Raw genomic sequence first — 13,509 nt, 5'->3', positions numbered from 1 at the left:
GTTGATATTTATGATGATGATCCATGAAAGGAAAGAAATGAAAGCGCGGAATATGAAATACGGCCATTGTGCCATGAATGAAGAATCATATGTATGGCCACTAGAGCTAATGAAATAATGATGTTGTAAGTGGTTGAAAGTGACAATGAGGCTATATCCGGTATGAAATGTTATGAGGTAAATGCATTTGTATTTCTGTTTCCTTTGTATGCAAATCAAAAATATTTTTGGGAGTATCGTTAGTCACCGAGGAAGGGTAGGTTGAAATAACCTAACCCCGAAATTACACGTGCCAGTGTAGGAGTGGATTGTGATTATTCTCCTTATTTGGGATGAGATTGATGTGACGAAAATACTTCCCCTTAATTGGGATGAGATGATTGATAGAAAAGGATGATGTCGATCCACACAACATTGTGGTGAGATAGCCTAGCCGATCGGGTCGTGATCGGATGCCATGCCACACACATGGTGGTGTTGTGCTAGAAATTATAATTGAAATGGTGATCGAGATTGTGATTGTGGTGGATGTCTCGGATGAGACGACCTAGCCGATCGGGTCGTGATCGGACTCCGTGCTAAAAGTACGGTGATATTGTGAGCGGTGGTATATCGGTGCTAAAGATCTCCCAACCGAAAATAATATTATCTTCATATTTTGATTATCATCTTCACCGTATTACCTTCGTATAATTGAAAATTATTATGTTTTAACTTGGCTTTTGGATATCATTGATTGTTGCTTGTTGTTTCCATGGTTGTCCCTTCCTTATATTGGCATTCTATTTTGAAAGAACAATTAGCTTTACATACTAGTACTATTCCATATATACTAACGTCCCTTTTGCTGGGGGCGCTGCATCTTCAATGGATGCAGGGGGTTCATCAGCGGGCAACTTTGGTCCTCGTTAGCAGTTACTCCCTTTTCAGCTGGTTTTGGTGAGCCCTACTCTATTCCGGGCTTGATGTCATTTGATGTTGTACATTGTGTTTTGAGGTATAGCCGGAGCCTTGTTGCCGACACTTCCATACTACTCTTCTATTATGCTTAGAGGCTCTCTAGACAGGTTGTGGGTGGTGTTTGATGTTGGGAATTGAACTAGATGTGTTGGTATTTTTGAAAACATGTTTTTAATTATATTTATAAACTTGTAATAATTTGGAAATTATAAATGAAGCTGCTAATGGAATTGAAATGGGAGTTGTTAATGAAATATTTTCAGTGTTTGATTAATAGATTACATCTCCTCTTTATTTATGGATGAGTTTGGGTAGAAGGAAATCTAACAGGCTTGCTCGCCCGGGCTATCTCGGTTGAACACCGGTCGCGCTCCCCGAGGTCAGGGAGTGACACAAGTCCCTCACTCAAGCATATATATGACCATGTGTCTACGCCCACGGTTAATACCTGACTCTGGAGGGGCGGGTCCTTTCCCAAGCACTAATCTGATCTAAGTCAACAATCAGTATCACTTAGCCCAATATGGGGCCTGGTGTACATCGCCTCAAAACTAATACCTCCTCCCGATGCGAGGCTTGGCATACGCTTCACTTCAAAATCAGTGTCAATTGGCTCTATGGCCCAAGCTCAATCATCAACCGCTCAAATTTCAAATATTCAATCTCATAATACTCATCTCAAACCATGTCACACATATAAGGTCATCAACAGAATGTGAGACAACATATAAAGAATACACTAAGACAGTGATATAATGCACTGATATAGCATTATGACTGAGAATATGACTACAATTAAGGCAACAACTCAATATCGCAAGAATAGCCCTATCATGTCTCAAACAGATAAGCACATAGCCTAGATATGATTTCTAGCATGAATAAAAGCTCAAGTAGTAGTACAAGTAGAGAGAACACAGAGATAACGGGACATGATAGCAAAACAAGGCACATAATAGCCTAAGGTCTACCCGGATCATGAATAACCTCTGTGTATGTACATATTCCCGTCACCTAGCACGTGCATCATCCCCAACATATCTCAAATATCATATCCAACGAGGAAATTACCCTCAAACCAAGTTTAGAAATGTTACTTACCTCAAAGTGCATGAATTAATACTCCAAAAAGCCCTTCCCACTCGAATCGACCTCCAAACGTCTCGAATCAAGCCAAAAACAACTCAATAACATCAAACAAGGCCAAATAAATTGGTTCAAAGTAATAAAGCTCCAATCTTTATCAATTTGCTAAAAGTCACCCCGAGTTCGCTTTTCGAAACCTGGCAAAAGTCACAAATCCTAACTACCTATTCGAATACGAGTCCAAACATACAAGTTTCATCCAAATTTAACTTCGAATCGGCATTCAAATCTCCATTTTTCACTCTCCAAAATCATAGTCAAAATCCCCAATTGTCTCCTTCAAATCCCATCATCTATATGTAGTAATCTATGGGTAAATAAGATATAATATTAAATCAAGTAAACATCACGTATCCTCTTGTCTTGTGTGAAAATCCCCTTCAGCAATTGCCTCTCTCCAAGTCTAGGGCTCAAAATATAAAATAATAGATCTAAATCCCGAAATACAACTCTTTAAAAAATCTACCTAGCGATACCCTTTGTGAATGCGGCCATTGCTTCGCGTGCATGAAACAAAACAGCCCCTCTACCAATTAACACTTCGTGAATGCGGACCCCAGCCCGCGAACATGAAGAACAAGGTCCCACTGGCCTATGCAAACGCGGTCGCCTTCCTGCGAACACGAAGACCAAATGCCTGGCCAACCCCCAGCCTGCCTTCCTTCTACGCGAATGCCATGCCATGGTTGCAAACGTGAAGGCTACTGCTTACAAATCTCCACGAATGCGACACGCCAATCGCGAATGCGAAGAGCAAATTGCCACTTCACCCCAAATAAGCCTTCATGATCGCGAGACCTGCTCTGGGATCGCGAAGCACACCAGAAATGAGTAGTTCTTCAGCAGTTCAACCAAGATCATATGATTTGAAATCCATCTGAAACACTCTCGAGCCCCTATGAACCCCGTCAAAACACACCAACCATTCCCAAACAATAACATGGACCTGCTCGAGGTCTCAAATCACACATAGTAATATCAAAACTACAAATCACACCTCAATTCAAGCTTAATGAACTAATCAACTTCCAACATTCAAAACTCATGCCGAACCATGTCTAACCAACTCAGAATGACTCGAAATTTTGCGCAAAAGTCCCAAATGATATAATGAACCAATTCCAACTTTTGGAATAACAATCCGACCCTAAATAGCCTCAAAGTAACTCTCGGTCAAACCTATGAATCTTCCCAATTTCCAACCTTTGCCAATTAGAACCAAATCAACCTAGGAACCTCCAAATCCAATTCCAACATACGCCTAAATCCAAAATCACCATACGAACCTATTGGAACCATCAAATAACCAATCCAAGGTCATTTATACAAAAGTTAAATCTCGGTTAATTCTTATAACTTAAGCTTCCAACCATGAAACTAAGTGTTCCAATTCACACTAAAACATTCCCGAAACCAAACCAACCATCCCCGCAAGTCAAATATAAACAAAACACATATAAAAGAAGCATCAAATAGGGAAATAAAGCTCAAATATATAGAACGACCAGTCGAGTCGTTACAGCTCTAAAGGCCCTAGTAAAGAATCAGAAAGTGCGAATGCTAGTACCGGTGTAGAAGCTCCCGAAGCCCCTGGTCAACAACCAGGTTCTTCTGCTGAGTGCGTAGAGGCTGAAGGAGAGAATACTAAGGAAGTTCATATAGCAGAGAATATAGGTGAGGATGTTGGGAAATATGTTGAAGAGTTCCAAGAACCTGAATCTTTGCACTCTAACAAAGATAATCCTCTTCACTGGGGATACAATTTATTGACATTAAGGAGGAAACCACAGGGGAGAAGGAGGGAGAGATTAAAGCAAACCGGACATAGAGTAGTGACAATGATGATGTAGTCTTGGATGAGAGAATTGTTCATTTAAAGCAAAAGGGTGTGAGTGATGGAGGGAAACCATCAAGGAGGATTAAACATGTAGCAACGAAGACAGTCAAAAAGGGTAGGAGTCCAAACATTAGGATAAGAAGTAAGGCTGCTCTTGAAAAAGTAGTTGAAGAGAGTAGACGAAAAGGAAGCAGAGACAAGAATTCAGGTTGAGGGATGAGTATGATGTGGAGGAAGTTAATTTGCTAAGTGAAGAGGAAGATTCCTCTTCTGAGAAAAGGGAAGGAGAAGGTTGGGTCATCCTCACTCACTCCTAAAGAAAAGAGGACTCCAAGGAAGAGAAAATAAATTAACTCTGAGGTGAAAGGAACCAGTTCCAAATGCCGAAAGAAAACCTAGAAAAATATTGTTGTTGTAGGAAAGTAGCCGCGGTTCAGTGGCTTGATGATGCTAAAAGGTAGAGTTATCGACCCTGTAATTTCTGAAATTTTGGGATAAAGCAACTGTTAGAAAAGCTTGAACACCATAAGTGGATGAACTTGTTCCTATGCCCACTCCCTGTGATGTATGGTGAAGTAATGCTGCATTTTTACTCAAATTTCAAATTGCTTGAGGATGACACAATGAGTAATGCGGTGAGGGGAGGGCACTGGCTTTGAATGCTGAGCTTATGGAGAAATCTTGAGGGTTCTTGTGAATGGATTTGATACTTATGTTCGATGTGAATGACCAGATTTGAGAGAAAAGATAATGATATGTATTTGACCTCAAATATACTCAGGTAAGGAGAAGCAGAAATCACAGAAGGTGGTAAAAGGTGAAATGAAAATGGTTCAATAGCTCTTGTTTGTGTTTGTGAACAAGTGCATGTTGCCTAGGTCTAAGAAGCGCCATAAGTCCACATATTGGACTTGGCAATCATGGAGGTTCTGGATTAGAGTACGCTCCTTAATCTACCTTCCTTTATGATTAAATACATGGCACGAGCAACTAATTAATTAAAAGGCACTCATGCCTTGCCATATGGATTTCTGCTGGCTAAAGTGTTTGAACACTTTAAGGTCCCTCTGAGAGCACCAAAGATGGGGATAAAGAAGGACATGCTTGATGGGCAGAGGGAGTATGACTGAATTGCAATACCATTGTTTACAAATAGCAAGAGCATGATCATAAATTTGTTGGAGGAGTTGGTTGTTGCCAAATGAAGAAAAGAATAGGCTACAGGCTGAAATTGCTTCTTTGAAGGAAGAGAATAGACAACCTAAAGAGAAGATGAAGCAGCTGGTCCTCCATTCTCTTAGTTGTCCTTAAGTCTTGTCCCTAGGCAGCTTTTTGTTCCCAGTACCTTCTAAGACAAGATTATGGAATATTTTTTTTACTTAATTGTGAAGTGTGGAAGTTTGACGTGTTTGTTCCACCGTCTTATGGTTTGGGCACTTTGAGCTTAATATGGTACAACATATAAATCAATATAATTTTTGCTTTTTTGGGCTCAATTTGTTTCTTTAAAATATGGATAATTTATTAGATTAAATGTCTGAGCTCTTGACATTATGTGCATGATAGAGTAGCTCGAGTAACAATGAGTTTGATATTTCTTAATTCTCGCTTTTGAATATGCTAATGCTTTTTTTTTTATGATGCCAAAAGGGAGAAGTTAAGGATGTGCACATATGCTGATGAACAAACCTAGTTCTTATGCACTTGAATTGATAAAGCTGTGTTGAAAGTGTGTCTATTTGCATAATTTAAAATGCTTTAGGCCTAGCCATCTATAGGATTGCGATGAATGAAAGATGAGTTTTTACACCTATGCAGAACCGGACGAACTGTACAAGAATGTTCACAATGAAACTAGTTCTTGAGATAAAGAAAGCAGAAAATTTATTCAAACTGTTGGGCAGTTTGCACATGGATTTGTCATCATCAAAAATGAAAAATTTGTTGAGATGAGCATGTTCTAGCATTAAATTAAGATTTGATGATTAACAAATATTTTCAAAGAACTAGATTTTATTGATGTTGTTTGTTATTCTATAATAGTGTATTAAGATTTGATATGCATATAATGAAGGAACCAGGTTAGTAGTGGATGAAGCGGATTGTTGAAGATGTGAATAAGTTTAGGGGGAAAGTTGTGCAAGTTGGATTCCGTAAAAGTGGTACATCATGCACAACAAGGAAAATACTCGTTGGAGAAATTCATGTTCAAAAAGGGTTTCAACAAATAAGAAAAACTTGCAAAGAAGAAAAAGGTTAAGGAGATGGAAATAAATAAGGAAACCATATCAAATAAAGAGAGGTTTTTCTTAACCGAAATATTCTAGGTTTTGTAGCATTAATTGGAGAAGGATTTCGGCCAGCCTCACACCTATATAAAGATATCTATTCCCGACGTTCCAGAATTACACTAGTCATGCAGATCAAGTATATTACTCTTGGAAATAGGAATCACAACAAGTAGATCTTCTCAAGGATTCAAGCCGCTCAACTAAATAACTTGTTCCTGAAGACAAAAGCTGCCTAGTTCTTCAGCTCTTAGATTAAGTCAATTATTCTTGAATTGTAACCTATTTTCTTTTGAGAAGTGTAATCATAGATTAGCACAATACTGACGTTTTTGTTTTGCTTTCTAGACTAGAGTTAGTTTAGAAAGGGATCACTACACTTGAGTTGATTGTAAGGGTTAGGGTACTAGAGTTAGTCTTCTTGGTTATTGAGATATAACATAAAGCCACTCTTTGAAGTTAGTGAAGTTTTGAAATAAAATCCTACGAGAGTAGGTCGTAATTTTTACTTTCTTGAGCAAGGATGTTTTCCACGCAAAAATCATTGTATCTTTATATTCTGCAATTCACTAGCCGTTTGTATCGGTTTTGGGTATATCAAAGAACCTAGTTCTTTTGATTCGCAAAAATTGGATAAGACACAATTCTCCCCCTACCCTATTGTGTCACGTTGCAACCTTAGAATAACATATACCATACAAACGAATTATCTCCCGGATATGAATCTTGGCCAACCGCTCCGAAGTATAAGTATTGAACACTGTTATGAAGTGTGCGAACTTATTCAGCCTATCAATAATAACCCAAATAGTATCAAACTTCCTCAAAATATGTGCTAAGCATACCACGAAGTCCATGGTGATATGCTCCTACTTTCAGTCCAGTAAAACTATCTTCTAAGTCAAACCACCTAGTTTATGATGTCCATACTTGACTTGTTGGCAATTCAAATACCGTGAAACATGCCCAACAATATCTTACTTCATCTTCTGTCACCATTAATGTTGCCTCATATCATGATTCATCTTCGTGCACCTGGGTGAATAAAATACCATGAACTGTGAGTCTTCTCAACTATCAACCCTCAATCCATCAACATTAGGAGCATAAAACCGACCTTAGAGTCGCATAACATCATAATTTCAAATGATAACCTTATTGGCACCATCTCGATGCACCGTGTCCTTAAGCACTAGCAAATTGTTATCATCATACTGACGAGCCTTAATGCGCTCAGACAAAGATGACAGTGCAACAACACAAGCAAGAACCTTACTAGGCTAAAAAATATTTAATCTCAAATATCTATTGGTGAAGGCATGGACATCCAAAGTCCAAACTACCCATACTCTCCACCTTTCTACTCAAGGCATTTGCCACCATATTCACCTACCTATATGATACAAAATAGTGATATCATAATTCTTAAGCAACTCAAACCATCTCTTCTACCTCAAATTTAAATCTTTCTGCTTGAACAAGTGCTGTAGACTACGATTGATTAGTATAGATCTCACATGAAACACTATACAAGTAATGCCTCTAAATCTTGAATGCATGCACAATAACTGCTAGCTCCAAATCATGAGCTGGATAATTCTTCTCATGAGGATTCAACTACCATGATGCGTAAGCAATCACTCTATCATCTTACATCAATACACCACCAAGACTAATGTGTGCAGCATCATAATACATCATCTATGACCCTTAACATGTGGACAACACCAATATATAAGTTGTAGTAAAAGCAAGTTTGAGCTTCTAATAGCTCTCCTCGCACTATTAGACCATCTAAAAGGAACATCTTTATGAGTCAACTTAGTCAATGGAGCGGCAATGGATGAGAATCCCTCAACAAAACGATGATAATAGTCTATCAAACCCAATCTTCGTAGCTGTAGTAGGCCTAAGCCAATTCTGATCCTCCTCAATCTTCTTAGGATAAATCTTAATACAACCAAACATTACGTGACCCAAGAATATAACCAAATCCAACCAAAACTCATACTTGGATAACTTTGCATAAAGCTTCTTTTCCTTCAAGTTATGAAGTACAATCATCAAATATTGCTCATGCTTCCTCTCTACTATGAGAGTAAACCAAGATATCATCAATAATTGGTTTCATAAAAGAATTGAACATTCGATTCATCAAATCCACGCTAGAGCATTAGTCAAACAAAATAATAGTACCAAAAACTCATAATGACCATAATGAGTTTTAAAGAATATCTGAAACCCTAATAGTCATCCGATGATAACTCAATCTCAAGTCAATCTTAGCGAATATCTATGTCACGGCCCAAAATCCACTTAGTCGTGATGACACCTAACCCAACCCGTCAGGTAAGCCAATTAACAACTATCCAATTCCAATGAAATTTAATAAGACAATTAAGTAAAAGAAAATATCTGAATCTTATACATTCCCCAAGGACTGATAGTACAAACCATGAGCTTCTAAGATTAGAATTTACAAAGCTGGTATAAAATAAATACGTCATCTGTTCAAAATATACATAAACAGATTTTTATAAATCTAAGGCTACCATGAACAAGAGGAAGCTACAACCAGAACTCAGGTACGTCTTCAAATCCCGCTTCCGTCGATCATAACAATAGCCACATCCAATATCTGCACGCAAGGTGTAGAAGTGTAGTATGAGTACAACCGACCCTATGTACTCAATAAATAACAAACCTAACCTTAGGTTGAAAGTAGTGACGAGCTGGAACACCGGTCGGGGTCCAACACGAATAGCCAACAAAAGTTCATAACAACATAATGGAAGTAATAAAAGAAGTAGCTCAGAGATAAAATGCTCAGTTCGTTCACAGTTCCAGAAAAATAGGCTTGCTTTTCAAGTATATCAGTGAAAACCCAAATCCTTTACCGAAATCACCAAATTTATGAGTGAGTTTGAAAACTGTCATTTTTCCCGAAAACTTTTCAACAACAGGTAAAATGTTTCATTATCAAATGGCATGAGAAAATTACATCTCTATGCCTACATGTCAATATGCAGGTGGAATCATGAATGACACTAACAACCGGAGCGGCAGAAAGAAATGCATCTCTATGGATGTATCTCAAGTATGCATGTCAAATGCAATGTATCTCAGTGATGAGCTCATGCACTCACTCTCAGAGTACTCAATCTCACTGTCTTATACTTTCCACTGATCATGCTCAATCACTCGACACACTCAGTCACTCAGTACTGTATATGGCCAATTCAGCCCAGGGAAGATCCATCCCAAATATATATATATGAACTGACAGTCAGTCACTCAGTACTGTATAGGGCCAATCCAGCCCGGGGAAGATCCATCCCTAAATATAAGTGCTTTGGGCAAGATCCATGCCCAAGGAAGATCCATCCCTCAATATAATCAACTGCGCTCACTGGGGGTGTGTACAGACTCCGGAGGGGATCCTTTATCCCAAGTGCTAAAATCCGCACGGACAACTCACGTGCTATAGTATCAATATCTGATTCCGCACGGACAACTCACATGCTATAGTATCAATATCTCAAAATCAGTCCCTCGGCCTCACTCAATCATCAATCTCTCCAGTCTCTCGGGCTCACAATGTCATGAAACTAGCCCAAAATGATGATATGATGTATCAATAAATAATAACATAGACTGAGATATGATGTGCAATGAATGAATATGACTGAGTATGAAATTATAGTTTAAACATATTATTCGACAGCATAAATGACCTCAGTGGGTCCCAATAATATCAACATTTGCCTAAGCATGATTTCTAACATGAGTCACAACTCCGTTTCTCTAACACATGAAAAATACAAGTTAATTGACTATACAGCTCTACGGAATCGACTGAGTCACAATTTCTACGGTGCACGCCCACACGCCCGTCACCTAGCATGTGTGACACCTCCAAACAAATCACATAACACGTATAATCAGGGTTCATACCCTCAACTCCAAGTTTAGAAGTGTTACTTACCCCGAACAAGCCAATTCCAATACCGAGCAAGCCAAGCGATGCTCCAAAAATGCCATTTCGCGCGCACCGACCTCCGAACGGCTCGAAACTAGCCACAAGTAACTCAAATATATCAATTTACTCCAAAGGAAACAAACCCAATCGATAAAGATCGAATCTTTAATCAAAAGCCCAACCCGGGCCAGCGCCTCAGATCCCGATGAAACTCAAAAATCCGATAACCCATTCAATTACGAGCCCAACCATACTAGTTTCATTCAAATTAGACTCCGAATCAACATTCAAAACTCAAAAACTCACTCTATGAAGCTTTAGGCTAAAATCCCCAATTTTCTCTTTAAAACTCATAATCCAATTACCAAAAATGAAGATAAAATCACGAAATATAATCAAAATCGAGTGTAGAACACTTACCCCAATCCTTGTGATAAAATTTGCCTCCAAAGTTGCCTCAATCCGAGTCCCACATCTCAAAATATGAACAAAACGACCAAACTCCCGATTTAAAGCTTCTCCCCAGTCATTTCTGCTTCTGCGGACACAAGAGCCGCTTCTGTGACGTCGCTTCTACGACACGAGCTCCACTTCTGTGGACTCCACTAGCTAGTCAACCCCTCGCACCTGCGGATCTCCATTCGCTTCTGCGCAGCCGCAGGTGCGAAGCCAAACGCGCTTCTGCGCTCCATCTTGCTTCTGCGCCCAAGACCATCGCTTCTGCGGGGCCGCAGATGCGCCCCAATTTCCGCTTCTGCAACTTTCCTCACCAAGATTGTCACGACCCAAATCGATAGGCTGCGACGGGCACCCGGTACCTTACTCAACCGAGTACCAACATAACGTATCTTTTTGTATCATACTATCATAGATAACTGAGCCGGAGAGGCTGCCGTGAGATAAGTAGAATACAACATGTAATACCAACTTATACATAAGATATATGGGCCTATAAGACCAAAATAACCACTCGTACACTGAACATAGGCCGACAAGGCCATACAATCTTTTACGTACATGACATCTATCTACAAGCCTCTAAGAATACATAATTGTCATAAGGGTAGGGACAGAACCCCGCCATACCAAATAATACACATCTAAATCATACTGACCAAACAAGAAACTCCAGAGCAAATGGAGTGCACCAACATCTTCCGCTGAGCTGATCGCCTACTTGGAGGACTCTCGACCTATCTATCGAGACCCGCAGGCATGAAACACAGCGTCCCCAGGCAAAAGGGACGTTAGTACAAATAATGTACCGAGTATGTAAGGCAATATACTGAAAGCTGAAACTGAACTGATAATATAATAACTGAAAGTAACTGGGAGTCAAAGATAATCTGAAGATATACTCACCTGCTGATACTGACTCAACTCTCCCAATATGGTAAGTAAAATAGTTGTCCGACCCTATAAGGCTCGGTATATATATAACTGCTCTGCCGTAGTAGGCTCGCTCATAGGCGCTCAGCCCTACTAGGCTTTGTATCTCGGCCAACTGGGCTCGCTCATAGGCGCTCGGCCACATCAGGCTCGGTATATAACTTACCATCTGATCAGAGGTTGCCCAATAGGGGCCTGTCCATCGATTATAGCTCGATGATATGAAGTCCCGATAAGAAGAATACTATAATTTATGAGACTAGGATAATGTATATAAATTCGGGAGTATGAACTTCTCTTTATGCCTCGTTATCAAACACATGTAGTTACGAGATCATGCCAAAATGAAGGAAGGGCTTAGCCTTAACATACCCGAAGTAGGGAAAGATCCGTATGATATTCTTGGAAAAGGTTGCACCGTACTCCCTTAGAATCGCAAAATCTCACGTTGCTAAGGTGCTAAGAAATCTCGTTGGAATTTTTGTTTCAAGAAATCTTGTTGAAATCACGTTGGTTTGAGGTTGCTAACGCTGGAATCCTTGTAGGAATTGGTTGAAGATGTTATGAATTCTCTTTATATATATTCTTAACGTCTGTTTTGTAATCTTTGCAATAGGAAAATATTATAAGATTACTTACTTGAATATCTAAAGTCCAAATGAAGCCAAAATGCCAATCTTTTATGTCTTTACACGTAGAGGGATGTAGTGTCTTGTATTTAACACTTTAGCTTGCCACCTTTCAACTAGATCTATGAGTCACTTAATTTGAAGGGGGGGGGGGGTGCCACATAATGCAATTTTAATCCTCATCCAATATATCCCTAATTAATTAGGTAATATCCCATTACCCAATAATTAACCAATTACCCACATAATTAAGAATTGTCTCAAATTACTTAAAATACTATTCACTTTTAACACACTGTGTACACCTTACTATTATGGTCATGTGGTACCTTGTATGTCATTACTCCATAAATATCGGGGTATTATAGCTCGGGCCGTATTTTATCCCAAAATGTCAAACTTCGACGAAAATTTATTTCTTCGATTTGCTTACCCTCTCACCTTCACGAATTTATTTATCCCTTGTTTGAAATAGCGTAATACTTATAATCCCAAAATAATCTCATTCCCGAGCTTACGTCGATTAACTTACGACGAAACTTCAACATACAAAAATACGGGATGTAACATCTCATTTTTGAGCTTCCATCAATTTACTTATGGCGTACTTTCACGTACGAAAACATGGGGTGTAACAAAGCTCTCCTTCGCTTATGCGTCCATTCTTCCGCAGATGCGGAAGCACCAGAACCAACATGCCTTCAGCAGCAACATGAAACGAAAATGATCCGAACATCATCTGAAACTCACTCGGGCCACTTGGGACCCCGTCCAAATATGCCAACAAGTCCCATAACATAATACGGACCTACTCGAGGCCTCAAATCACATATAACAACATCGAAACGATGAATCGCACCTCAATTCGAACTAGAATGAACTTTGAACTTTCAAAACTCGCGCCGAAACATATCAAATCGACCCGGAATGAACCCAAATTTTGCACACAAGTCCCAAATGACATAACAAAGCTATTCAAATTCCCGGAACCACAATCCGAACCCGATATCATCAAAGTCAAATCCCGATCAAGCTTATGAACTTTTCAAACCTTCAAATTTCCAACTTTCGCCGATTAGCACCGAATCCTTTTAGAAATATCTAAATGCAAATCCGGGCATACGCCTAACTCAAGAATCACCATACAGACCTAACAGAATCATCAAAACCCTGTTCCTGGGTCAAATTCACAAAAGTCAAACTTGGTCAACTCTTCCATCTTAAAGCTTAAATCATGAAATTCATTCTTTCAAATCGATTCCGAATAACCTGAAAACCAAA

At 39.2% G+C, this 13,509-nt stretch overlaps 1 protein-coding gene across 8 annotated transcripts in view; it reads left to right on the top strand.

Annotated features, from left to right (window-relative positions):
* LOC107800555 (26S proteasome regulatory subunit 6A homolog) overlaps positions 1-6,738 on the top strand; it is a 40,818-nt gene extending 34,080 nt beyond the window's left edge. For 4 of the 8 annotated variants that reach the window (XR_012699259.1, XR_001651432.2, XR_012699255.1 and 1 more), the window contains one exon: positions 878-1,238. Coding sequence is in view for 2 of the 8 variants with exons in the window: in XM_075230821.1 (XP_075086922.1) it covers positions 878-912 (35 nt within the window). In the remaining 6 variants the exon portion in view is untranslated. Of the gene's footprint in view, positions 1-877; positions 1,239-5,593; positions 5,837-6,017 lie in introns of those variants that run through there. The other 4 variants (XR_012699257.1, XM_075230822.1, XR_012699256.1 and 1 more) reach the window with 3 other exon arrangements.
* The last annotated feature ends 6,771 nt before the right edge of the window (positions 6,739-13,509 follow it).

Source organism: Nicotiana tabacum, chromosome 15 (assembly GCF_000715075.1).
Source record: "Nicotiana tabacum cultivar K326 chromosome 15, ASM71507v2, whole genome shotgun sequence".
Taxonomy (NCBI): Eukaryota; Viridiplantae; Streptophyta; class Magnoliopsida; order Solanales; family Solanaceae; genus Nicotiana; species Nicotiana tabacum.
Note: the sequence above shows the minus strand (reverse complement) of the source record. Positions and strands in the feature narration are given on the sequence as shown.